Below are 27,500 nucleotides of genomic sequence, written 5' to 3' on the forward strand. Positions count from 1 at the left end.
GCTATCTTTTTTCATCAAGTTGGTTTCAGATCACAATTGTGATTGTTTGAATCTGTAACAAGACGAACCATTCCACTGCTGACGATATTGATAAACGTTAATCGATAAAACAGAAATCGATTAAACCAAATATATCAATTGGTCGAAATAACTCTAAATTTTGTTGATTTTTCTCTATGTTTGATAACAGACCCACGACGATTCCCAAGGCAAAATCAACAACTGCATCAACAATAACAACAATGACAGTAATAACACAAAAAATAAACAACTGCTACTACTACTACTACTACTACTACTACTACTACTACTACTACTACTACTACTACTACTACTACTACTACTACTACTACTACTGCTACTACTAGTATTACTACCACTACTACTAATACTACCACTACTACTAATACTACCACTACTATTACCACTACTACTACTACTACTACACTACTATACTACTACACACTACACTACACTACCTACACTACTACTACTTACTACCACTACTACTAATACTACCTACTACTACAATACTACACTACTATCCACTACTACTACTACTACTACTACTACTACTACTACTACTACTACTACTACTACTACTACTGCTACTACCACTTTTATTACTACTGCTATACTACTATCAACACCAACACCAGCACTACTATGTACTAAAATCAACCGGCGTCTTCCCGTCCTCATCCTTCTCTTCCTCTTACTACTACTACTACTACTACTACTACTACTACTACTACTACTACTACTACTACATACTACTACTACTACTACTACTACTACTACTACTACTACTACATTATACTACTACTATACTACTACTACTACTACTACTACTACTACTACTACTACTACTACTACTACTACTACTACTACTACTACTACTACTACAACAACAACCACCACCACCACCACCACCACCACCACCACCACCGTCGCCACCACTAATACAACCACACTTACCTTTGTTCCGTACTTGACAGTGAGCGCCGCTGGTGTTTTATTCAACATATTCAAAACATGTTCCAAGTAAACACCAACTCTGATATGGAAGATATTGTCCTGGAGAACACCCTCCAAACTGTCAAAATCCACACCAAAGCTGATTAAAAATTCTCTCGTCTTTTGACTGAAGGCTACCTGTTGGGAATTGAAAAATACGATACAAAGCTTTTTGAAATTAAAAAAAAATTGAAATATAAAAAGAAAAAATAATGCCCCATCCTCTCAAAATTGGGTGTCCCAATTGTTCAGTTGGTAAAGCACTCGATTCACAAGCAAAGAGACCTAGATCGATCCCGGGTGAAGCGGAATGTTTTTTCTCTGAACCCCCCCCCCCCCCCCCGGTCACCCAGTAATGATGGGTTAGATCTGAGGATGGGGATTTTTTTGAGGACCGAACTCAGTTTTATATTATTTCTGATCATTTCAACTTTGAAATAAGCTTTTTGTCGGAGTAGGTATATGCAGATTTTCTTTCTAGTACGGAATAATGACTAAGTAGAATTACAAAATTTTGGCTCCTATTTCAAAACTCCCAGAGCATTTCTAAGTCATTAAAACTTATTAATAATGAAATTGATGCCACACTAAAACATTTTAATGATTTTGAAGTGTTATTTATTTAGTTAATGATAGGATAAATTGTTAATTTTTAAAGCTTATCGTAGTAACTACAAATTTTTATTTCCTGGAATTTTTATATTTTCAAATTGGCAGGCCTGTCTATATGTAATCCATCGCCTCAAAACGGTATTATGTCGGTCTGGTTTCGATGATTTAAAATGAAATTAAACTTTAAGTAAAAATACGATACTGTTTGTTAAGTTCTCATGTTTCATTGAATGGATTGAATATTATTTTTTCTGGCAGTAACAAGAGAGGCTTAGCGGGATTCACCTGAAGCAAATGCAAGAGGATCTGCAGCTACCAAATCGGCCTGTTCAGCCACAGCAGGCGCAGCCATTCAACCACAAACTGACCCTGCAATATGCCTTTGGTTTATCTAAATGACTGTAAATATTATTCAACAAAAGGTTAATGGCATCATCAACACTTCTATTTGGTTGATATGCAAATTGTAAAGGGTCAGATTGGGGACCAAACTGGAGATTAAGCTTTTTCAGTACAAGTCGTTCGAAACATTTCATAACAATAGATGTCAGGGCTATAGGTCTGAGGTCATTCATACAAGAGACCTTGTCTTTCTCGGGGACAGGAACAATTTTCAATGTCTTCTCTTTATTCTTCGTTTTTTGTCCGTACCCGACGTCTTAATCCTGAATTTGGCAGAGGACGGCAATGCCGGGTCATCGTCCGATGTGGGTTAGCCCTAAGACAGTTATGCAAAGTATTTTACGGTGGAAGGTCAACGGAGAAGGGGGAGAGAAAGGAAATTGTGGCTGGATAACATCGGATAACATCAAGAGATGGAGAGTACTGACGTTGTACAAGTTGCTAGAGAAAGGCCCATGACCGAGATTTGTGGCATAGGATTGTGAAGGCTTCATCCCGCAAGTCTCCCCTCGACGACGACCATCTGGTCATGGGAATGACTGAGTGAGCGAGTGAGTGATTGAGTGAGCGTATTTGACACCTGGTTTATCCAGACATAATACTGTTTTGAGACAATGGGTCGCATATTAACCCTATCAGACACCAAAATTCTAAATTGAACTTTTAAATAGCGCAATATCAATTAAACGTGCTCAAAGCGCTTTACAAGGGCTCCCTGGCCAATAGCAACATTTAACATGTAGGACGGGACATGTCGCCTTTTAGGCGACTTTATAATTTTGTTCGGACAGAGACAACGCTGTAAACGGCCAGGTATTCATTTTACTCCTGAGTACGGTGAGAGAATGTGAATAAAGAGCCTTCTCCAAGGACTCAACAATGCGCCGAGCGAGGCTCGAGCCCAGGACCTTCCGATCCGAAAGCGAGTGTCATATCACAAGACCACATAGCCGCACACCAGAATGTAAAATCAATGTAGATCGTTGATTACTATTACATATCATTGTTAGCGACTTTTGGTGTATGGGAAGTTAACATAGAGGAGAAGAATGAAATAAATGAATATTGACTACCTACGTGTTCAGGTGTATTACTTACTGTATTCATATTATAGTGAGAGAGAGATGGACGAGGGTGCTTTTGTTTCACTTTTCATTATTATCTACCTTTGTCCCTCTCAGTGGATGAATCAATAGCGCTATTTATCTTCTCTCTCATTCTGCTTGTTCATACTTCTCTCTCTCTCTCTCCCTCTCTCTCTCTCTCTCTCTCTCTCTCTCTCTCTCTCTCTCTCTCTCTCTCTCTCTCTCTCTTCTGTTTGTTCATATTCTCTCTCTCTCTCTCTCTCTCTCTCTCTCTCTCTCTCTAGTGAGAGAGATGAATGCTTTTGTTTCAGTGTTCATAATTATCTACCTGAACGTGAGCTTTTATATAGCGCAATATCCACTAAATGTGCTCAAAGCTCTTTACAAAGGGTCCCTGACGAATAGCAACATATAACACGTAAAACGAGACATGACGCCTTTTTAGCGATATTACATTTTTTCCCAACAGGACAACGGTGTTAACGGCCAGGTACTCTTTTTACACCTGAGTACGGTGAGAGAATGTGAGTAAAGAGCCTTTTCCAAGGACTCAATTATGCGCAAAGTGAGGCTCGAACCCAGGTCCTTCTGATCCGAAAGCGAGTGTCATACCACAAGACCACATAGACGTAGCCTATACTACTGGTTTTCACAATGATTTTTTTTTTTTTAATTTTTTTTTTTTAGATTTGCATAACATAATTTTGCATCAAACCATATTTTGGACTCAGGATATTCTCATATCATACTTATGTTTCCACTGTGTATTGTATTGATTAACATTGATATAATATTAATAACCAATTGAAGAAGTCTTTATTAAATGATATATTCAACCATGGAATGAAATGCCACTATAGAAAAATTAAACGGGGATAATATTTGTGACGGAATTAATTTAATTATTTGTTGCCTAATGAATGAAGCACCAATGAAAAACGGAATTTCATGTGACAATAGGACTTAGTATGATAAATTAATATCTCATGAGTTAAATTAACATAGATAAATTTATATCTTTCTTCTTTTTGTGCGGCTATGTGGCCGTGTGTGTGGTATGACACTCGCTTTCGGATCGGAAGGCCCTGGGTTCGAGCCTCGCTCGGCGCATAGTTGAGTCCTTGGAAAACGCTTTTTACCCACATTCTCTCACCGTACTCAGGTGTATAATGAGTACATGGCCGTTAACAGCGTTGTATCTGTCCGAAAAAAATATTGTAATATCTCCTAACAGGTGTCATGTTACGTCCTATATGTTAAGTCTTGCTGTTGGCCAAGGGACAACCTTGTAAAGCGCTTTGAGCACGTTGGTGGATATTGCTGTATATAAAAGCTCAATTTTGTTTTGTTTTTCTATGGTGGTGTAAAGAAAAGCTGATCCCCCTTTTTTTGTTAGAAAATAAATCTATATCAACATGTCCTTTGATCTATATTGTAAAAGTTTTCTGGACAACATCTTGAAAATTGTTTTGACGGAGCACGCCAGTGAGTTGTCTGACACTGGGAAATGTGTGGTAAATCAATTTTTTTCATTAGCAACCATCACGTTTGCGTTGCTATGGACATATTATGAGTTTGATTCTTCTAATCAATTCCTCTGACTAGTTTATTACACAATTCCTGAAAATTGTGTCTTGTGGTCAGGTGGTGTGGCACTTGGCTTGTGTCTTGTAGATCACGGGTTTGAGTCCCGCTGTGAGGTGAGCAGCGCAAAGTTTAGTACTTGGAGAAGGGTTTTTTTCCTAGAATTTTCTCATCATGTTCGGTTATAAAATTGCTACTTGGCCGATAGCATCTTTATCTCTTGACATTCTTCACTTAAAGCCTTCCGCTGTCGATGTAATCGGATATCGCAGCTTCGGCCGTTTCTCTGCTCTTATTCTTGCAGTGAAAATTCTCCAATTGTCTCTGTCTTGAGTTTTTTTACCATGATGTTTGATAGCTCGACCAGTGATGCTAATCTGGTTTCGTCATCGAGTTGTTTCAAAAAGTGATCGAGAGTTAGAGGTAATCTGCCGTACTCTGGAAAAACCCATATTTGAAAATTTGGCCAGAAAACTCGTCCTCCAAATATCGATGGATTTAAATGACTCTCATCTTGACAAAAAACTCTCAAACCTGGGACTTCGCGAAGCCCTGGTTAATGTATATGGAAAGCCTATCTCTGTCTCTGTCGAAAAACCAAACTGCAATAGCGCCTTACAGGGGTTATATCTCTTTCTAAAAGCTAAATGTTGCTGATAGCTTCAGATTTCTTATGAATCTGAAAATGTGTGTATGAAACAGTGCCAGACAAATAAGATACAAGAAAAATAACCACCCAAAAATCAGGCTGTCTCGACTGGGGATCGAACCTCAGACCTCCTGATAACTGGTCAGAAGAGCGATCACTACGTCACAGAGGTTATCCGATCACCACCATCTTACTCAACATCATTAGCATCATCATCATCATCATTATCATCATCATCATCATCATCATAATCATCGTCATCTCAAAATCATTCTCAACATCATCATCATCATCATCATCATCATCATCATCATCATCATCATCATCATCATCATCATCATCATCACCATCATCATCACCACCACCACCACAGCCATCATCATCATCATCATCATCATCATCATCATCATTCATCATCCATCATCATCACATAATCATCATCATCATCATCATCAACATCATCATCATCATCATCATCATCACCACCACCATCATTGGGACGATTCAATGCCTATATTCTTCACAAGGGTACGCGTTTCCACTTTGTATCTCCCTCCCTTTGTATCATTATAAACTGACATTGAGCACGAGAGGGGGCCTGGAACTAATATAACTAAGCAGGCTCCCGAACGGAACCCACAAGGCAAGAGGAAGCGGGGTCGTCCAAAACAGACTTGGAGGAGAAGCCTTCATCAAGATTAAGCGTCTCCAATCTTACCTGGAGTGAGCATGAGGCGAAGGTCTGTGTCAAGGACAGAAAAAAAAGATGGAAGAGTGCTGTTGAGGCCCTATGCTTCGCTAGAAGACAACCAAGAGGCATAAGTCAGCAAGTCAAGTAAGAACATGAGAGGACGAGAACAAAGACATTTGAGTCAGTTCCTTTTTTATTAAAAAAATATCAACGCGGCAAATAAGGGAGTAGGCAATGGTGTTAGATAATGAATTTAAAAAAAAGTTTCCCTTTATTCACCCCTTAGGGGGAATTGGTTTCTAGGGTCTATTTCAAGGGAAGACTGGAATAACACAGGCGTCAGTCGAAGTGTAGCGCTGTAAATTGAGCTAGGACGAGGCGACTTGCTTGAGGCTACACAGCGCAGCGGGGGGTGATCGAACTCGGTACCTCTCGGCTAGGAAGCAAAGACCGTACCGCTGAGCTGCGCTGTCCCCTAATTTTAAATATTAGATAAAGATCGAAAAAATGTGTATGAAATAAATGGAACACATAGTAGATAAACGCCCCCCCCCCCCCCAAAAAAAAAAAAAAAAAAAAAAAAAAAAAAAATAAAAAACAAACAAAAAAAAAAAAAAAAAAAAAAAAAAAAAAACAAAAAAAAAAAACCCCCAAAAAACCCCAATCAAACAAACAAAAAAAACAACAACAAAAAGTCAGAAAACAAAAAACAACAACAACAACAAAAACAAACAAAAACAACAAGATAAAACCATCCCAAAAAATAAATCTGCCTCAGCTGGGGATCGAGCCTAGGACCACTTGATTACCGGTCAGACGTGCTACCATTATACCACAGAGGTTATCTGGTTTGTTACTTACATTTGTAAATTTAATTCCTTATAAAGCGCACTGAGTATATTAAGTGGACATTGCGAAACAAACTGTGGACAGGAACCCTCTTTTTTTTATTTAAAAAAAAGAGCTTTTATATATAGCGCAACATCCACTAAATGTGCTCAAAGCGCTTTACAAAGGGGACCCTGGCCAACAGCAACATTTAACATTTAGGACGAGACATGATGCCATATTAAGTGGACATTGCGAAACAAACTGTGGACAGGAACCCTCTTTTAAAAAAAAATAGCTTTTATATTGGGCAATCTCCACTAAATGTGCTCAAAGCGCTTTACAAGGGCCCCTCGCCAACAGCAACATTTAACATTTAGGACGAGACATGACGCCTGTTAGAGGATATTACAATTTTTTCGGACAGAGACAACGCTGTTAACGACCAGGTACTCATTTTACACATGAGTACGGTGAGAGAGAATGTGAGTAAAGAGCCTTCTCCAAGGACTCAACTATGCGCCGAGCGAGGCTCGAACCCAGGACCGTCTGATCCGAGAGCGAGTGTCATACCACTAGACCACATAGCCGCACAGGGAAAAGCAAGGTTGGGAGGCCAAAGAAAACATAGAAAAGGGTCTTGTGAGGAAGAGGTGAAGTTAGCTGGAATGGCATAGGGAGAGGAGAAGAAGAAGAAGAAGAAGAAGAAGAAGAAGAAGAAGAAGAAGAAGAAGAAGAAGAAGAAGAAGAAGAAGAAGAAGAAGAAGAAGAAGAAGAAGAAGAAGACAATAAACAGAGTACGGTGGAAGAAGCCCTATGTTTCACAAGGAAGGTAAAGGATTAAATGAAAGTGACGCGATGTAAAGGCTCACTTAAAAAAATAAAGGAAATGGAACAGGAAGGAGTTGGGGAAATGGAGAAAAACGAAGATTGATGATGATGATGAAGAAGCTGATGATGCTGATAATGATGATGATGATGATGGTGATGATGATGATGATGATGATGATGATGATGATGATGATGATGATGATGATGATGGTGATGATGATGATGATGATGGTGATGATTATGAGATGATGCTGCTGTTGATGATCAAAATAATAATGATAATTTCGAGTAGGAAGAGGAAGGGCAGAACATGTTGACAAAAAAAGTCGAAGAAGAAATGGATTTATAATATTTCATGGACGACAGACTGTTCCTCGAACAAAGTCAACGAGGAGAGGATTAAATAGTCTGATGTCACGTTCGCCCAGCAACGAGCACCTTGGTTCTAAACAAATAAAATCGGTACTTTTTATTCTTCAAGCTGGTTATAACTTTTTTCACATGGCATGTGATCAGAGTGTATAAAAGTCAAAACATGATTAGATTTAGAATGTTTTTCTCCTCTGGATACAATTTTATGCTCGTTGGAAAAGTATTTCATAAGGACGGTCGCCATTGTTCCGATAGTTTAGAACCAGTTACTAAGTTACTATGCGTCACTACGAGGGAAGTGACGTCACGACTGTTGAAGCCTATTCCAAACCCTCGTCATCTTTATAACACAAAAGGTTGAACATGAAAAAGATAAAACTGACTAAATAAAATGATAAATGACAACTTCCAAAGATTTTTACAACTTGAGTTACGTATTAATGATTGAATCCTCGTATACACACACACACACACACACACACATAACATACACACAAAACACACACACACACACACACACACACACACATACATGTACACGCTAAGCCCCAACAGAAATAGGTACGTCAGCAACAAAATAAGATAATTAATAGATAATTTGAAATAAAAAGTATATTAAAAAAATAACAACACACAAAAAAAAAAGATAAAGAAAACAAAACAAAGCAAAACAAAAAAAAGAAGACAAAGGCACAAAAAAACAAAAACCAAAAACAAACCCGACAAAAACAATTAAAAAAAAACAAACACCAGGGAAAAAAAATCAACAAAAAACAAAACAAAAAAACCCAACAAAAAATGGATTAAAAAACCCCAGATAAAACAAAACAAAACGAGACAAAACGAAAGCAAACACGAAAGCAACAAGAACCTGAACTTGATAATGATAACACTATCGTGTACATTAAATACCAGACCTCTGCTTCTAGACCCCGTTTATCGCTTCCAATGTCTACAAACAAAATTGATCTTGAAATTCTATCGGCTTGTTCTAGATATTATCATTTTCTCTGGGCACAAACACGAACACACACACATATACATATACACACATACACACACATACACACAATACATACATACAACACATACAACAACAACATACATACACACACAACAACACAATACATACATACATACATACATACATACATACATACATACATACATACATACATCACATACATTATAATACATGAACCACACACACACACCATACATACATACATACATCAACGCAACAATACATACACACACCACAATCATCATACATACATCACTACAACAAACATACACACACATACACACATACATACACTGAAACACACACACACGCATGCATACTACAACAAACAACATCATACACACATCCACAACAACAAAACAACATAAACACAAACGTACACACTCATATACTCCTATACTCCTCGTTAACCAGTTAACTGCCGTACCCTGGAAAGACTCGTATTTAAAAATCTGGCCAGAAAAATCTTCCTTCAAATATCGATAGAATTAAATGACCCTCATCATGGCAAAAACTCTCAAACATGGAACTTCGCGAAGCCCCAGGTTTGAAAGTTTTTTTTGCCAAGGTGAGGGGTCATTTAAATCGATCGATATTTGAAGGACGAGTTTTCCGGCCAAATTTTTAAAATACGATTTTTTCTAGAGTACGACAGTTAACTTATTAACTCATTCAACCCTAACACCGACTATATCCGTAGTTTATCCGGCTTACTTTTACCTCATGACTATTTATTACATTTTCTGAGACAAATTTATAGCCATAGTATCAAAGCTAATGTTTTTAGTTTTTGCATGTTATGGTAGTTGAATAAAACTATCTATGTACAGACTCATTTAAAATACATTTATTTTCCAATTTTGAAAAGTAGCAAAAATCTCTAGGAAAGAGTGAGTTAAGATCGAATGTTTTTCATTGCCCAAGGACATTGTCGGTCTATGGATTTCCCCTACGCCCGGATTTTTTTTTCAACATCATCCGTCGTGCCATGTTTGAAATGTAATTGAATTTGTGTTGGAAAGGATGTCAAACATACAAACAAACACGCGGAGGAACGAGCAAATAAACAACAAAAACTAATAATAGTAGGTAAATACAAAATAAAACAACTCGTCCTCAGCCAGAAAATTCGACGAAAGAAAGAAATAAGCGAAAAGAAAGGAAAAGACACAAACCGCCCCCCCCCCCCCTAAGATAAAAATAGAATAAAATAAAACACACACAAACACACAAAAACCCACACAAAAAAACACACACACACACAAACCTCCCCCCCCAAAAACCCAAAAAAAAACAAACAAACAAAAAAAAAAAAACACTCTCACACACACACAAAAACAACAAAAACAAAAATTAAAAACAAAAAAAACAAAAACAAAAACAAAAAACAAAAACAAGAAAACAAAAACAAAAAAAAACAAACAAAAAAACACAAAAAACACCAAAAGCAGAAAGGACGTGCCAAAAATTTATCTGCCGTCTAGACTATCTGGTTTTCAAGTGTTGTATTTATGTGGTTATTATTTTTGTTTTGTTTGTTATTGGCCGAAGAAAGGTTTTGATTCTGAGTTTGGTATTTTGTTGTTTGTTATTATTTTTAAAGCTGGCATATTACTTTTTGTTAATATCTGGACCAAAATATGATCTCCCACCCCAACCCGCAAATAAAATCTGGACGAACTAGATGCCGACACGCTATTTGAAAAGTAGAAATTATCAGATATAAAATAGGGTTCAACAGTCGTGACGTCACTTCCCTCAAAATGACGCATAGTAACTGGTTCTAAACTATCGGAACAATGGCGGACGCATTATCTCCATCATCGCCCTTATGAAATACTTCGCCGACGAGCATAAAAGTGTTTCCAGAGGAGAAAAACATTATAAATCTGATCATGTTTTGAGTTTTATACATTCTGATCATATGACATGTGAAAAAGTTCTAGCCAGCATGAAGAATAAAAAGTATTGAATTTATTTGTTTAGAACCAATATGCTCGTTGCTGGGCGGACGTGACATCAGACTATTGAATCCTATCACATACATACATACATACATACATACATACATACATACAACAACACATACAACATACAACATACATACATACATACATACATACATACATACATACATACATACATACATACATACATACATACATACATACATACATACATACATACACACACACAACACACACACACACATACATACATACATACATACATACATACATACATACATACATACACACACACACATCCAAACTAATACATGCGATTATCATCATAATACAACATACCTGTAATCTCAGCTCCTATAATCACTTCTCCATCCAACACTCACATCTCACACACCATCATTCATACTACTACTCTACATTAAAACACACCATCCTTATATAATGCATTTATACAGTAAACATATTGACGTCATACATTATACAATAATGATGATGATGATGATATATAATAATACATAATAATACTACTAATAATAAAAATACTAATAATAATAATAATAATACATACATAATAATAAATAATAATACATAATAATAATAATAATAATAATACATACATAACATACATAATACATACATACATAATAATAATAATACATAATACATAATAATAATAATACATAATAATACAAAAAAAATACCATACAAAAACTACAAAAATACAAAAACAAAAACAAAAAAACAACAACAACATACAACCCCCACAAATAAAAAAAACAATAAAATAAAAACATACAACAACAACTAAAAACAACAACAAAAAACAAAACATACAACTAATTAAAAACATACCACAAATAATACATCAATACAAATAAACAATACATACATACATAAACGATACCAAAAACAAATTAAAAAAAAAACATTGCCAACATATATCAAAACAAACATAAAATAAGTAAATACTAATTTCAAAACAAGATAAAAAAAGACAAAAAGTACAATACATACTACATACAACATAAACAATACCTTTAAAATGAGATAAAATAAAACCAACAGTAATGATATAGATATAATACATTACATTTTCAAATGCTACATCAATGGCTACCTACTTATACTAACACTATGAGATACAACTAATAACCCTGACATGAGAAGCAATACAAAAATGCACAAACCATCAAGATAAAAGATACGATGCCATGCTGTAAGCTAATAATACATATCTGATCAAGCAACTAATACATCATAAATAATATAGAGATCATTGCACATAACATGTCTACCTAAAAACAACAACAAACAAAACATACTCCCCTAAAAAAACCCGAAATAAACAACAAAATAAAAGAATAAAACAACAAACAAACATATCATAAAAAAAACAACAATACATAAACTATTTTTTTCATATACAACACATTAATGCCTCAGCCCTTCAAAATACTCTCAACCAGAGACTTCAATAAGGCATTCATTTGCTCATATTATTTTAATAATTCCAACGTCTATTTATAAATCATTTTAAGGAAATTGATCGTCATATAGGTATCAGTGATGAGACATTGTGCATAATAATAGTTATATCGCTACAAAAATAATCGATAAATCATCTCCATACTCTAGTCGGTAAGTATAACAGCTTCACCAATAATAATAAGTAATAATAGATAATCATGATAATCGGAAAAAAATCTACATTCCTATCCCCCCCCAAAAAAAAAAAAAAAACAACAACAACAACAAAACAAACAAACAAAAAAAAATAAAAACAAAAAAAAAAAATAAACAACAACACAACAAAAAAAAAAAAAACAAAAAAAAAACAACAAAACAATCACAACTAATTTAAAAACCCAGAAAAAACATCAATAAAAACAAACAAACACAAAAAAAACGAACCAAAAACAAATTTTAAAAAAAAAACATTGCCAAATATATCAAAACAAAAATAAAAGTAAAGTGAAATACTAAATTCAGAAGAAAAAAAAAAAGAAAGACAAAAAGTCAATAATACCATCCCCCCCCCCCCCCCCCCCCCCCTAGAAAAACCTTTAAAAAGTGAGATTTAAAAAAAACCCAAGCTAGTAATGATATAGAATAAAAAAGTTTTCATTTTCAAATGCTCCATCAATGGCCTCCTCCAGCTGTTTCCTTGGGAGGAGGCACTGATGGAGGATCTGACAACTGAATAAGGCCTGACATGGAGGAGACCAGAAGCAGAGAAGATGGCACAAATCCGATCAAGATGGAAAAGATTTGTCGATGGCCTATGCCGGTGGTGAAGGGCTTAAGTAAGTAAAGTAAGTAAGTTCGTGATCAAGCAACTAAGTAATATAGAATAATATAGAGATCATGGTGGCACAGTAACATGGTGTCTTACCCTAAAAAAACAAAAACAAAAAAAAAAAAAAAACCCCTCCCCCTAAAAAACCCCGAAAAATAAACAAAAAATAAAAGAATATAAACAAACAAACAAACACTATTATAAAAAAAGAACAAAATACCAGAAAACTCTTTTTTTCAAATATAAATCAATTAAACTGACCTTCTCCCTGTCAAAAAATCTCAAACCTGAGACTTCAATGAAGGCATTTATTTGTGCTCATAATATATTTTAATAAGTTAAAAATCTATTTTTTTAAAAATCTATTTTAAGGATCAGATTCACACCAATATAGGTTACCGTGATGAGACGATTGGTCGCATAGTTCCAATGTTTCATCCGGGCCTCGACAAGAAATTAGATCCAAATCATCGCTCCTCTGCCCTGTCGGTAAGTATAACAGGCGTTCACGCAATAATGGGAAAGTAATCCACCGTAGACTCAATCATGTCACATCGGATAAAAAGTCATAATTCGCTATCCGTTGAGTTCAGCCGGCCATTCAGTGTTGCATTCAAGTCAGCCAAAACTATCAGAAAAGGCCAGAAGTACAGACGCGGGGACTGAATTAACTAGTTGACTGCCGTACTCTTGAAAAACACGTTTAAAAAAAATTGGCCAGAAAACTCGTTTGTAACCAAATTGGCCAGAAAACTCTTTTTTTTTAACTTGGCATGAAAACGTTTTTTTAAAATTGGCCAGAAAACTCTTTTTTTTTTTTAAATCGGCTAGAAAACTCGTCCTTCAAAGATCGATTTAAATGACCCTCATCTTGTCAAAAACTCTCAAGAAGTGTTTTTCCAGAGCAAGGCGGTTAATGAAAAATGATGCAGAAAAATGAGGGAGGGAATAAGGAAAAGGAAGAGGAGGAGGTTGGACCCATCACCTCCAACTGGGTATTATATCGGTGGTCTAGATGCTAAGAACGGAAACGCTTCAACAGTCGTAACGTCACTTCCCTCGTAGTGACGTATGGTAACATAGTAACTGGCTCTAAACTATCGGAACAATGGCGGACGCCATTATGAAATATTTTTCCGGCGTAGCATAAAAGCGTATCCAGAGGAAAAAAAAACAACAACATTATGAATCTGATCATGTTTTGACTTTTACACATTCTGATCACAAGACATATGAAAAGTTCTGGCGATCATGAAGAATAAAAAAGTACCGATTTTCGTTGTTTAGAACCACGATGGCCGTCATTGCTGGGCGACGTAACATCAGACTATTGAATCCAATTTGTAGACGGTAGTATAAGGTCCAAGTTCATTCATTACGATGATTAATTGAGGGTGTATGAATCCATTTTGTTTGTTTTTAAGGGTTTTACTGCGCTTGCAACCCATTTAGCTCATATTAGATAATTAATTACGCCCTTCCGCTACGGCATCATTAGATACCGTCCCCTAGGCATTCCATGAAGGAATATAGATAATCCATCAAACAGGCTGTCTGATGTCAAAAGGATTCACTCATGTTGTCCAGTGGGAGCAAATTGGGGGTTGATAATCTTGCCCAAAGAAAAAAAAAATGAAAGTGCATGAAGTGGGGCTCGAACTCCGGACCCTCCGGGTCACAGTGCAATGCCCTAATCACTCGGCCATTTTGCCTCCTTCAGGTCATATTATCGCCAGTAAAAGGAAGGAAATATGAGTTTTAAAAATCAAGAACTACATTTAAAGAATCGAAGAAAAAGTAAAACAAAGGAGAATTGGTTCAAATTAAGAACAGATGTAGATTCCATGAACGAATCACCAATGTACTTAGTTTGAGGTCACCTAAAAGTCTCATCCTACATAAGCACAGGATCCCACTAAGAGGAATCCACTCATATGGTGACAGAAGAAAAAAAATCCAAAACAGAATACATAACTCACAATACATAACAGAGAGATGATTTACAAGGGAAAAAAATAATATCATCTCCCAAACTAATAGTTATATTTCACTGCTTCCCCCTCAGCTGAGGATTCAGGCAAGGACCAGGACAAAACCAAAACAAAGGCAGAAAGCAACTCGGAAAACATCTAAGGGAAGACATAGCAAGTAACCTCCTGCCAACCGTGGAATGTCAAAGGACCCCAACCAGTTATTAAGGAGAATTAGTACAATTTCTTAAGCTGTCAAAAACTATAATGTTACATTCTGACCATTCTCACTTTTAACTTCCTCTTTACCGATCATTTCAAGATTTTTACTGAAATGTCATATCGATACAGAAAACGTGTGGAGCAGGCAGGCACTCATATCGATAGTGATAGGCACTCATATCGATAATGATGAGAAATATTAAGATATGGAGAAAGAGCCTGGTGAAAACATAGAATAGAAATATCAAGGTGTCAGAGAGCCAACAGGATGGCTCAGTGGCTAGTGAGACAGCTCGCTGATCTCTCTCTCTCTCTCTCTCTCTCTCTCTCTTTCTCTCTCTCTCTCTCTCTCTCTCTTTTTCCATCTCCCCCCCCCCTCCCTCTCTCATTTTTGCTATCTCTAATTTGCTATGACTAGCTTACATATCCGAACTTGGTAACATAATGTTAAACGGATGAAAATGTGGGGAAGAATGATGATGATACGCTGGGATAATCCCTAGGATCACCAGCCTGGAGTGGTTCAAATTAACGTACTTGAGAGTCTGTAGACTGCCATGCGACAACAAAACGCTTTTCATTTTCTTATATTATTATTATTGGCAGGAAATATCGATCGATTAGATTAAGACGATCCCAAACTTGCCAAAACGTCGGAAGGGACGATTGCGCATGCGCCCTCGTGTGTGTATGTGCGGCGTAAGTAGTTTCTGTGGAGGATGATAATATTATGTCCCTTCCTATAAAAAAAAAAGGTTACCTTATAAAGCTCGAATACCCCCCCCCCCCCCCCACAGCTTACCACCAGGAGAATAATGGGAAAAATTCCTATTAATAAAACAACAACAACCCCCCCCCCCAAAAAAAAAAAAAAAAAAAAAAAAACAAAAAACAATCAAATCCCCCCCCTCCCCCCCCCCCCCCTTATTGTTTAAATGTGTATTTGATTTCTATGAAATTATTTTTTGTAGCCAAGACTCTGTTTGTTTTTTTGCTTAAAAACATAGAGATTTTTATAGTAAGGGTTTTAATTGTTTGGCATTTAAAAATAAATTGTATGTAAATTTTTGATTATTCCATCGAAATATTTTGCAAAAATAGATCTGGCGATTTACTAAATATTTCTAGACGGTCAAGTATTTTGATCCGGGATGCAAGTTGCCGACTCCTACTATTTGCAACTTGTAATCGGTTGACCCGTGGTTCTTTCACTCATTCATCACTTATTCCCTGGTACTCGGGGTGAAAAATGAGAAAATGGCCGTTAACAGAGTTGTTCCTGTCTTTAAAAAAATTGTGTAATATTGCCTTTCATGTCTTGTCCTACGTATTAAGTGCGGCTATGTGGTTTGACACTCGCTTTCGGATCGGAAGGTCCTGGGTTCGAGCCTCGCGCTAGGCGTATAGTTGAGTCCTTGGAAAAGGCTTTTTACTCACATACTCTCACCGTACTCAGGTGTAAAATGAGTACCTGGCAGTTAACAGCGTTGTCTTTGTCCGAAAATTGTAATATCGCCTAACAGGCGTTATGTCCCGTTCTACATGTTAAATGTTGCTGTTGACCAGAGACCCCTTGTAAAGCGCTTTGAGCACATTTCGTGGATATTGCGCTATATAAAAGCTCATTAAAAAAATAATTTAAAGTGTTGCTGCGGCAAAACCCTTTGAGCATATTTAATGGATATTGTGCTATATAGATTATCAGGTTTCTTTTTTTCTTTAAAAAAAAATAAAAAATAATTAAAGTGAGACGTTTATGCTCAAAATGAGAAAACGTTTTTTTTTTTTCATACTACGACACTAACGACATCCAGTTCATTTAGTCTGTAGACATACTGGTGTTGTTTCCGGCAACGCGAACCTTTCCGGTGTAAAAGATATACTTAGTAATGCTGATTATAATACTTTCCACGACTAGTCGGTTAATGTTACATTCACATCGCCCAAAATTCCAAGCAAAGACTAGAATTACACAGGGGCTGACATGATGAGGAAGAGGAAGAGAAAAAAGAGCAGAGGTGAGGAAACGGAGGAGGAGGAGGAGGAGGAGGAGTAGAAGTAGTAGCTATAGTAGTAGTAGTAGTAGTAGTAGTAGTAGTAGTAGTAGTAGTAGTAGTAGTAGTGTAGATGAAGGAGGAGGAGGAGTAGAAGGGGGAAGGGGAGTAGGAGGAGAAGTGATAGCTGTAGTAGTAGTCGTAGTAGTGGTAGTGTAGTAGTAGTAGTAGTAGTAGTAGTAGTAGTAGTAGTAGTAGTAGTAGTAGTAGTAGTATACTACTACTACTCCTACTACTAGTAGTAGTAGTAGTATATAGTATTAGTAGTAGTAGTAGTAGTAGCAGTAGTAATAGTAGTAGTAGTAGTAGTAGTAGTAGTAGTAGTAGTAGTAGTAGTAGTAGTAGTAGTAGTAGTAGTAGCAGCAGTAGTAGTAGTAGTAGTAGTAGTAGTAGTAGTAGTAGTAGTAGTAGTAGAGGAAGAGGAGGAGGAGGAGTAGGAGGGGAAGGGGAGTAGGAGGAGAAGTGATAGCTGTAGTATATAGTATATAGTATATAGTAGTAGTAGTAGTAGTAGTAGTAGTAGTAGTAGTAGTAGTAGTAGTAGTAGTAGTAGTAGTAGCAGCAGTAGTAGTAGTAGTAGTAGTAGTAGTAGTAGTAGTAGTAGTAGTAGTAGTAGTAGTAGTAGTAGTAATTGCATTATTATTATTATTATTATTATTATTATTATTTTATTATTATTATTATTATTATTATTATTAGTAGTAGTAGTAGTAGTAGTAGTGGAGGAGGAGGAGGAGGGGGGTAGTAGTAGTAGTAGTAGTAGTAGTAGTAGTAGTAGTAGTAGTAGTAGTAGTAGTAGTAGTAGTAGTAGTAATAGTAGTAGTAGTCGTAGTAGTAGCAGGAGGAGGAGTATTATTTTTATTATCATTATTTATTATTATTATTATTATTATTATTATTATTATTAGTAGTAGTAGTAGTAGTAGTAGTAGTAGTAGTAGTAGTAGTAGTAGTAGTAGTAGAAGTAGTAGTCGTAGCAGTAGTAGTAGTAGTAGTAGTAGTAGTAGTAGTAGTAGTAGTAGTAGTAGTAGTAGTAGTAGTAGTAGTAGTAGTAGTAGTAGTAGTAGTAGTAGATGAAGGAGGAGGAGGAGTAGAAGGGGGAAGGGGAGTAGGAGGAGAAGTGATAGCTGTAGTATATAGTATATAGTATATAGTAGTAGTAGTAGTAGTAGTAGTAGTAGTAGTAGTAGTAGTAGTAGTAGTAGTAGTAGTAGCAGCAGTATGTAGTAGTAGTAGTAGTAGTAGTAGTAGTAGTAGTAGTAGTAGTAGTAGTAGTAGTAGTAGTAATTGCATTATTATTATTATCATTATATTTATAATTATTAATATTATTATAGTAAGTAGTAGTAGAGTAGTAGTAGTAGTAGTAGTAGTAGTAGTAGGAGAGAGAGAGGAGGGGGGGGTAGTAGTAGTAGTAGTAGTATAGTAGTAGTAGTAGTAGTAGTAGTAGTAGTAGTAGTAGTAGTAGTAGTAGATAGTAGTAGTAGTCGAGTAGTAGGAGGAGGAGAGAGATGATGTTGGAGTAGTAGTATATAGTGTAGTTAGTAGTAGTAGTTAGTAGTTAGTGTAGTAGTTAGTTAGTATAGTAGTAGTAGTAGTAGTAGTAGTAGTAGTAGTAGTAGTAGTAGTAGTAGTAGTAGTAGTAGTAGTATGTAGTAGTAGGAGTATTATTATTATTATTATTATTATTATTATTAGTAGTAGTAGTAGTAGTAGTAGTAGTAGTAGTAGTAGTAGTAGGAGGAGGAGGAGGAGGAGGAGGAGGAGGGGGATTAGGAGTATAGCAGTAGTAGTAGTAATAGGAGTAGTAGTATTAGTAGTAGTAGTAGTAGAAGTAGTAGTAGTAGTAGTAGTCGTAGTAGTAGTAGTAGTAGTAGTAGTAGTAGTAGTAGTAGTAGTAGTAGGAGGAGGAGGAGGAGGAGGAGGAGGAGGAGGGGGAGGAGGAGGAAAAGATTGAAACCGAAGGCTCGAACCCAGGACCACCCGATCCGAAAGCGAGTGTTTTATCACCAGACGACATAGCCGCACATAATCACACATCAAGTGACATTCTTTCCTATCATGAGAGGTCAAAAGGCCACACAAAAAAATGTGTGAGTAAAATTCAGATCACCATCGATTCTTACAACCTGCATACCTGATATTCTTTAGCCAGCAGGGATGTTCTGTCCAGCTCTTCGAAAACTGTCAATCTTTTCACGTGTTTGCTCTTGGATGCGATCAAAGCGGCTGTTAGACCCGTAGGGCCGGCTCCTGTTCCAAAAATAAAACAACGGAGTAGAAAAATTATCATTATTATTATTATTATTATTATTATTATTATTATTATTATTATTATTATTATATTATTATTATATTATAGTAGTAGTAGTAGTAGTAGTAGTAGTAGTAGTGTAGTAGTAGTATAGTAGTAGTCAAACAGGTGAAATGGAAATGCGGGAGATGGAAACAATAATAATAATAATAATAATAATAATAATAATAATAATAATAATATAATAATAATAATAATAATAATAATAATAATAATAATATAATAATAATAATAATAATAATAATAATAAATAATAAATAATAATAATAATAATAATAATAAATAATAATAATAATAATAATAATAATAATAATAATAATAATAATAATAATAATAATAATAATAATATAATAATAATAATAATAATAATAATTAATAATAATAATAATAATAATAATAATAATAATAATAATAATAATAATAATAATAATAATAATAATAATAATAATAATAAGAAAGAAAAAAAAAAAAAAAAAATAATAATAATAATAAAGATCCATCGATATTACATGAAGCCAAAATCATTTTTGGCCAAATTGAGAAAAATATTTTATGCCATTGCACGGCTTTTCATGTTTTATATCAACAACTCTTGACATCCACTCTCACTTGTCAACAAACAGATAATGTGTAATAATATGGAGAGAAGGGCTCTGTAATAATAATAATAATAACAATAATATTGATGCTTTTAGCGTTAGAGAAAAGCCAGCTATCAATTAACCCCTTAACTGCCGTCCTCTGGAAAAGCTTGTATTTAAAAATTCGGCAAGAAAACTCGTCTTTCAAATTATATCGATGGATTTAAAAGACCCTCATCTTGGCCAACACTCTCAAACCTGGTGCCTCGTAGGTTACTTTTAATAAATCCCAGGCTTGAGAGTTTTTGACAAGATGATGGTCATTTCTTTTCTTTTTTTTTTTTTTTAATCGATCGATATTCGAAGGAAGAGTTTTCTGGCCAAATTTTTTAAAAACACGTTTTTCCAGAGCACAGCAGTTAACTGGTTAACCCACTCAATCCTAGAAATTTTTGCTACTTTTCAAAATTGGAAAAAAATGTAATGAACATGTGCATAGATAGTTTTAGTCAACTACCATTAATATGTAAAAAGTAAGAACAATAGCTTTGATACTACGCCTTTAAGTTCTCTCAGAAAAAGTGGAATAAATAGGCATGGGGTTAAAGTAACCCCGGGTATACTACGGATATAGTCGGTGTTAGGGTTGAGTGAGTTAATAAAACAAATCACTGACGATTGAGTAGGTGAGATTTAGCATTATAATGTACTATGTGACTCATCGCATCCACCTGGTGTGATATATGCCCCACCGTGTCAAAACAGTGTTATTTATGCGGTAATGTGGTCTTATAGTATGACACTCGTTTAGGATCGAAAAGTCCTGGGTTCCAACCTCGCTCGGCGCATAGTTATTGAGTCCTTGGAAAAGGCTCTTTACTCACATTCTCTCACTGTACTCAGGTGTAAAATGAGTACCTGGCCGTAAACAGCGTTGTTTATGTCGGAAAAAATTGTAATGTTGCCTAACAGGCGTCATGTCTCGTTCTACATGTTACGTGTTGCTGTTGGTCATGGACCCCTTGTAAAGCACTTTGAGGACGTTTAGTGGATATTGTGGTATTATAAAAAAAATCTCCAAAAAAAAAAGGACGAGTTTTCTGGCTAAATTTTTCAACTTTCTAGACCACGGCAGTTAATTGGTTAATAAAACAAATCATTGAGAATTGAGTGGGTGAGATTTTGTATTATAATGTTCTATTATTATTATTATTATTTATTATTATTATTATTATTATTATTATTATTATTATTATTATTATTATTATTATTATTATTATTATTATTATTATTATTATTATATTATTATTATTATTATTTTTATGAGACTTCAATTAACTCAACAAAGACAGATAACGTGGACGTTTCGGGTTTCCCCTTTTTCAACAATACTTGATGACTGAAACACAAAAGACGAATGAGAGATGTGAAAATGGCTTTGTTAATGTGACCTTAACAACGCCATAGTCACCTCACATCATGGTGGTCTGACACGGTAACTTCAACAGGACTTAAAGGAGACCCAGCTACCCAATAACTTCTAGGTTGGTGGTAGTGGGACTGAAAATATTATGTTTTCGGCTGTACTGGTAATCGATACCATATCATCCCTCCCCACGTCAGGTGGATACTTTACCACTGAACTAGCAGGACCCCACGCCACTGTCATTTCAACAGGACCTAAAAGAGACCCAGCTACCCAATAACTTCTAGGTTGGTGATAGTGGGACTGAAAATAATATGTTTCCGATTGTACTGGTAATCGATACCAATCCCTCCCCATGTGAGGTGGATACTCTACCACTGAACTAACAGGACCCCACGCCACGGTAATTTCAACAGGACCTAGAAGAGACCCAGCTACCCAATAACTTCTAGGTTGGTGGTAGTGGGACTGAAAATAATATGTTTTCGAATGTACTGGTAATCGATACCAATCCCTCCCCATGTGATGTGGTTACTCTACCACTGAACTAACAGGACCCCACGCCACTGTAATTTCAACAGGACTTAAAAGAGACCCAGCTACCCAATAACTTCTAGGTCGGGGGTCGTGGGACTGAAAATATTATGTTTTCGACTGTGCTGGTAATCGATACCATACCAATCCCTCCCCTTGTGATGTGGACACTCTACCACTGAACTAACAGGACCCCACGCCCCGGGGCTAAAAGCATGAGTAATCCTAACAAAGCTTTTCACCGATGACAGGAGACAAGGGGTTGAGAGAGTTAGCTGATAAAACACTTCCTATGCCCAAACAAACAACCACTTGGTGCAGGAACGGACAGGGCTGGCTGTCGATATTACTGGGAATATTGCTGCTGGCTAATATCGATATTATTAATGATTTGAAGTAATACTGGTAAGGATAGGAGTAACAATGATATGGTAATAATGGGGGTATCGATGATAATGATGATGATGATGATGATGAGGAGGAGGAGGAGGATGGGAGTAGTAGTAGTAGTAGTAGTAGTAGTAGTAGTAGTAGTAGTAGTAGTAGTAGTAATAGTAGTAGTAGTAATAGTATTTACAATAATAACAACAACAATACAACAACAACAACATCTACTACTACAACAACAACAACAACTACTACATTACTACTACTACTACTACTACTACTACACTACTACTACTACTACTACTACTACTACTACTACTACTAACTACTACTACTACTACTACTACTACTACTACTACTACACAACAACAACAACTACTACTACTACTACTGCTGCTCTACAACAACTAACTACTACTACTACTACTACTACTACTACTACTAACTACTACTACTACTACTACTACTACTACTACTACTACTACTACTACTACTACTACTACTACTACTAACTATACTACTACTACTACTACTACTACTACTACTACTACTACTACTACTACTACTACTACTACTACTACTACTACTACTACTACTATACTACTACTACTACTACTACTACACTAACTACTACTACTACTACTATACTATCTACTACTTACTACTCTACACTACTACTACTACTACTACTATACTACACTACTACTACTACTACTACTACTAACTAACTACTATACTATAATAATAATAATAATAATAATAATAATAATAATAATAACACAACAACAATAAAAAAAATAATGATAATGATAATAAAAATGAAAACAACGACCACCAACAATGATTCCGTTCCAACAAACCTATGACAAAGACGGTGCATTTGGCAAGTTTTCGTCTCCAGTGGTTATAGTAAGACTTGGTGAGCACGAACACGGATAGAACCAGGACGGTTACAACCAAATGCTGTATGGTGAGGGTGGATTGGGTGCACCGGAGAATCTCGCAGAGTTGTTGTTCTTGCTGTTTCTGTAACGTCGCCCGGTCAGACGAGCTGTGTGAAATAAAAAGTAAATGATTAAGAGAGATATCATTTAACTTTTCATAAGTGATCCATCTCGTCAAGTTTACTATTTCGTGATAACTTAACTCAGGTGTGAATGAGTATCTGGCTATAGGTAGTGGCGGATGATAATATTATAAGAATGCGTGAATTTAAAAAAAAAAAAAGAAACTCCAACAGACGACTTATACGATATCAAATGGAGATATGGCTCAATCAGGCCCGCTGGGGGATTAAATAAAACTTAGTTAAGCATGGTAAATCTATGGAAATGCGCTATATAAACGTTAATATTTATTTGTTCATTTACGTGCTTAGAGCCTGGTGTCTCGGAGTTATAGCGCTATATAAGTTTTCAGCATTATTATTATTATTATTATTATCATCATCATCATCATCATCATCATCATCATCATCATTACATCATCATCATCATCATCATCATCATCATCATCATCATCATCATCATCATTATTATTATTATTATTATTATTATTATTATTACGTGATGACAACAAGGGATTTTTAAGTTAAAATAATCGGTGATAAAGATTTTGTTGTAGTTTGTTGTTGTTTGTGTAACTTTCTGAAATAATATTCAATCGCCTCAGTAACACATAAAAGTTATATCGAAGTTCCATATTTTGGACGATAAATTCAATTTTCTGCATAACCTGTTACGTGTCGCGTATTCTTTTAAAAATTGGCAAGAAAACTCGTCCTTCAAATATCGATCGATTTAATGACCTTCATCTTGGCAAAAAAATTCCAAACCTGGGACGGTGAAGTCTTCCACCGAGAGATGGAACGGGTAGAATGAGATTCGAGGGTGAAAGAGGGGTGTAGGAGGAGAAGAAGAAGAGAAGGGAGGAAGAGAAAACTGAGAAGGGATGGAAACTTGATACCTTAGCAATCTCTTGTAACATGTCGATCATAGCTAAACATTGAAAATGTACAATATAAAGATATACTTTTTCTCTTTAAAAAAGCCCCCTAAAAATAAACATACAAAAGTTAACCAAAATAAAAAATAAAAAAAACAAAATAAAGACATAGACGCTATTCAAAAATCGAAATCAAGACAAAACAAAACAACACACACAAAAAAAAATAGAAAAGAAAAAAGCGGAAAGACCAAACAATTTATAAAATCCAAAACAAAAACCTCATCTAAAAGTTATGATCACAACCACCACTTACAACCACCACCACCACTACCACTACCACTACAACCACAATTTAATTATAGTGGTGTCGAGGACTGCATGAAATAGAAAATCCCTTCATCTATGTTCTTAAGGAATGCGTATTAAAGAGACTAGCAGAGTCTCTCTCTCTCTCTCTCTCTCTCTCTCTCTCTCTCTCTCTCTCTCAATCTCTCTCTCAATTTCTATCTCCCTCAATCTCTCTCTCTATCTCTCTCTCTATCTCCCTCAATCTCTCTCTCAATCGCTCTCTCTCTCTATCTCCCTCATTCTCTTTCAATCTCTCTCTCTATCTCCCTCAATCTCTCTCTCAATTTCTCTCTCTCTCTATCTCCCTCAATCTTTCTCAATCTCTCTCTCTCGCTCTCTCTCTCTCTCAATCTCTCTCTCTCTCTCTCTCTCTCTCTCAATCTCTTCTCTCTCTCTCAATTTCTATTTCTCCTCTATCTGTCTCTATCTCCCCTTTCTCTCCCCTCCCCCCCTATCTCCCTCATTCTCTCTCAATACTCTCTCTCTCCTATCTCCCTCAATCTCCTCAATCTCCTCTCCTCCATTTCTACCTCTCTCTCTCTCTCTCTCTCTTCTCTCAATCTTTTCCAATCACTCTCTCTCTCTCTCAATCTCTCTCTCTCTCTCTCTCTCGCTCTCTCTCTCTCTCAATCTCTCTTCTCTCTCTCATTTCTTCATATGTAACTTTCTCTCTCTTAATTTACCTCTATATTTTATTTACGTCTCTGATTGTTTTCTTCCCTTTCGTCTCACCCCCCGCCCCCCCTTACCCTTCTCTCTCTCTCTCCAGATTAAATTTTCTGTGCTCTCTCGCCCTTCTCTCACACGCATACCCACTTACTCCCCCCCCCCCCCCTCACTCTCTCTCTCTCTCCTTTCGCTTGTTTCATGGTCTCGTAGTATGGCACTCACCTTCTAACGTGCAGGGCTTTGGATTGCGCCCTTGGTTTATGAAGAGTCCATAGAAAACGCTCTTTACTGATACTCTTTGTATCAGGTGTAAAATGAGTACCTGCCAGTTATCATTATGGTATCTTTTGAAAAAAATATTATGGCACCTGACAGGCATCATGTGTTGCATGTTGTGTGTGGCTGTTACCTAAGGACCTAGGTGTACTTATTAGAAGGTCTGATAACAGAACGCATTCATGGGCTTGATTTAACATTCTAGAAATGGAGCATAGTTGAGTCCTTTGGAGAAGGCTCTTTACTCACATTCTCTCAGCGTACTCTGGTGTAAAATGAGTACCTGGTGGTTAACAGTGTTGTCTCTGTCTGAAAAAATTGTAATATCGCCTAACAGGCGTCATGTCTCGTCCTACACGTTAAACGTTGCCGTTGGCCAGGGACCTCTTATAAAGCGACTTGAGCACGTTTAGTGAATATTGCGCTATATAAAAGCTCAAGCTTTTTTGTTGTTGTTTTCTTTTGTTTTTGTTTTAAAAGACATAAATGCGCATGAGTAGGTAGCGCACACAAGCAAACACACTTTTCCCATCTATTTATTCTCGACTTCTTTTTCTCTCACTTCCCTATCTTTCTCCTATCAATCACTCCCAATTTTCTCACAATTTGTCCTCAACACATTCTTTCTATCTAACATCACTCTCGTCCTTATTCTGCTCGCTGTCACGCGTACTTGCCCTCGTTAAAACTTGACAGATGGGAATTGAACCGACCCAACAAGTATAACATCCCCCCTTTAATTGCCGCTTTCAGCACTGTAACAACAACTACTTCGTCGACCTTAACCACCGTTACAAATCAGTAACAGTGCGCGAACAGACTCCAAGTGGAGGGGAAAGTAAGCACGCCCCTCGGACAGTCGTCCGAATGTAAACAATGACAGCAAGTGCTAAACTCAGTACGGTAATACAACCGATGTAGTTCGTGTAAGTAAAATACTGGTTTTACTAGCCTTATCAATCGTAGCATCACAAAGAATACCAAAATCTAGAGGTGCCTAAATGAGTCAATAAAATGTATAGTAATATAAAGGGAGTTAAAAAGGCCTCTTATGAAAGATAAAAAAAACCCCAAAGTAAACGACGTTTCGGCCTTTGGCCTTCTTCAGGTAAACTGGAAAAGGAAATATGTTTTATTACAGTCAATAAAATGTAGAGTAAAATAAAGGAAGTATAAATGACTCTTATAAAAGATACAAAACAACACAACGACAATAAAATATAGTAAAAATTAAGGGAGTAAATATAACACATTTCCTTTTCTTGTTTACATGAAGAAGACCAAAGACCGAAACGTCGTTCACTTTGATTTGTATCTTTGATAAGAGTCATTTCTACTCCCTTTATCTTACAATCATAAAGAACTACAGTCCGTTCCACATCCCTTACGTACGCGTTGACGTATATACGCATCT

The 27,500-nt window shown here is 36.1% G+C and overlaps 1 protein-coding gene across 3 annotated transcripts in view; it reads right to left on the reverse strand.

Moving 5' to 3' along the window:
* LOC144976757 (uncharacterized) overlaps nt 1-27,500 on the reverse strand; it is a 53,108-nt gene that overhangs the window by 21,041 nt on the left and 4,567 nt on the right. For all 3 annotated transcript variants that reach the window (XM_078921154.1, XM_078921153.1, XM_078921155.1), the window contains exons 2-4: nt 23,707-23,897; nt 19,742-19,857; nt 979-1,155 (exon numbers count right to left, since the gene is read on the reverse strand). In XM_078921154.1, coding sequence (XP_078777280.1) covers nt 979-1,155; nt 19,742-19,857; nt 23,707-23,897 — 484 coding nt within the window. The remainder of the gene's footprint in view (nt 1-978; nt 1,156-19,741; nt 19,858-23,706; nt 23,898-27,500) is intronic.

Source organism: Berghia stephanieae, chromosome 7, assembly GCF_034508935.2.
Source record: "Berghia stephanieae isolate SIO BIC M18660-M18661 chromosome 7, UCSD_Bste_1.3, whole genome shotgun sequence".
NCBI lineage: Eukaryota > Metazoa > Mollusca > Gastropoda > Nudibranchia > Aeolidiidae > Berghia > Berghia stephanieae.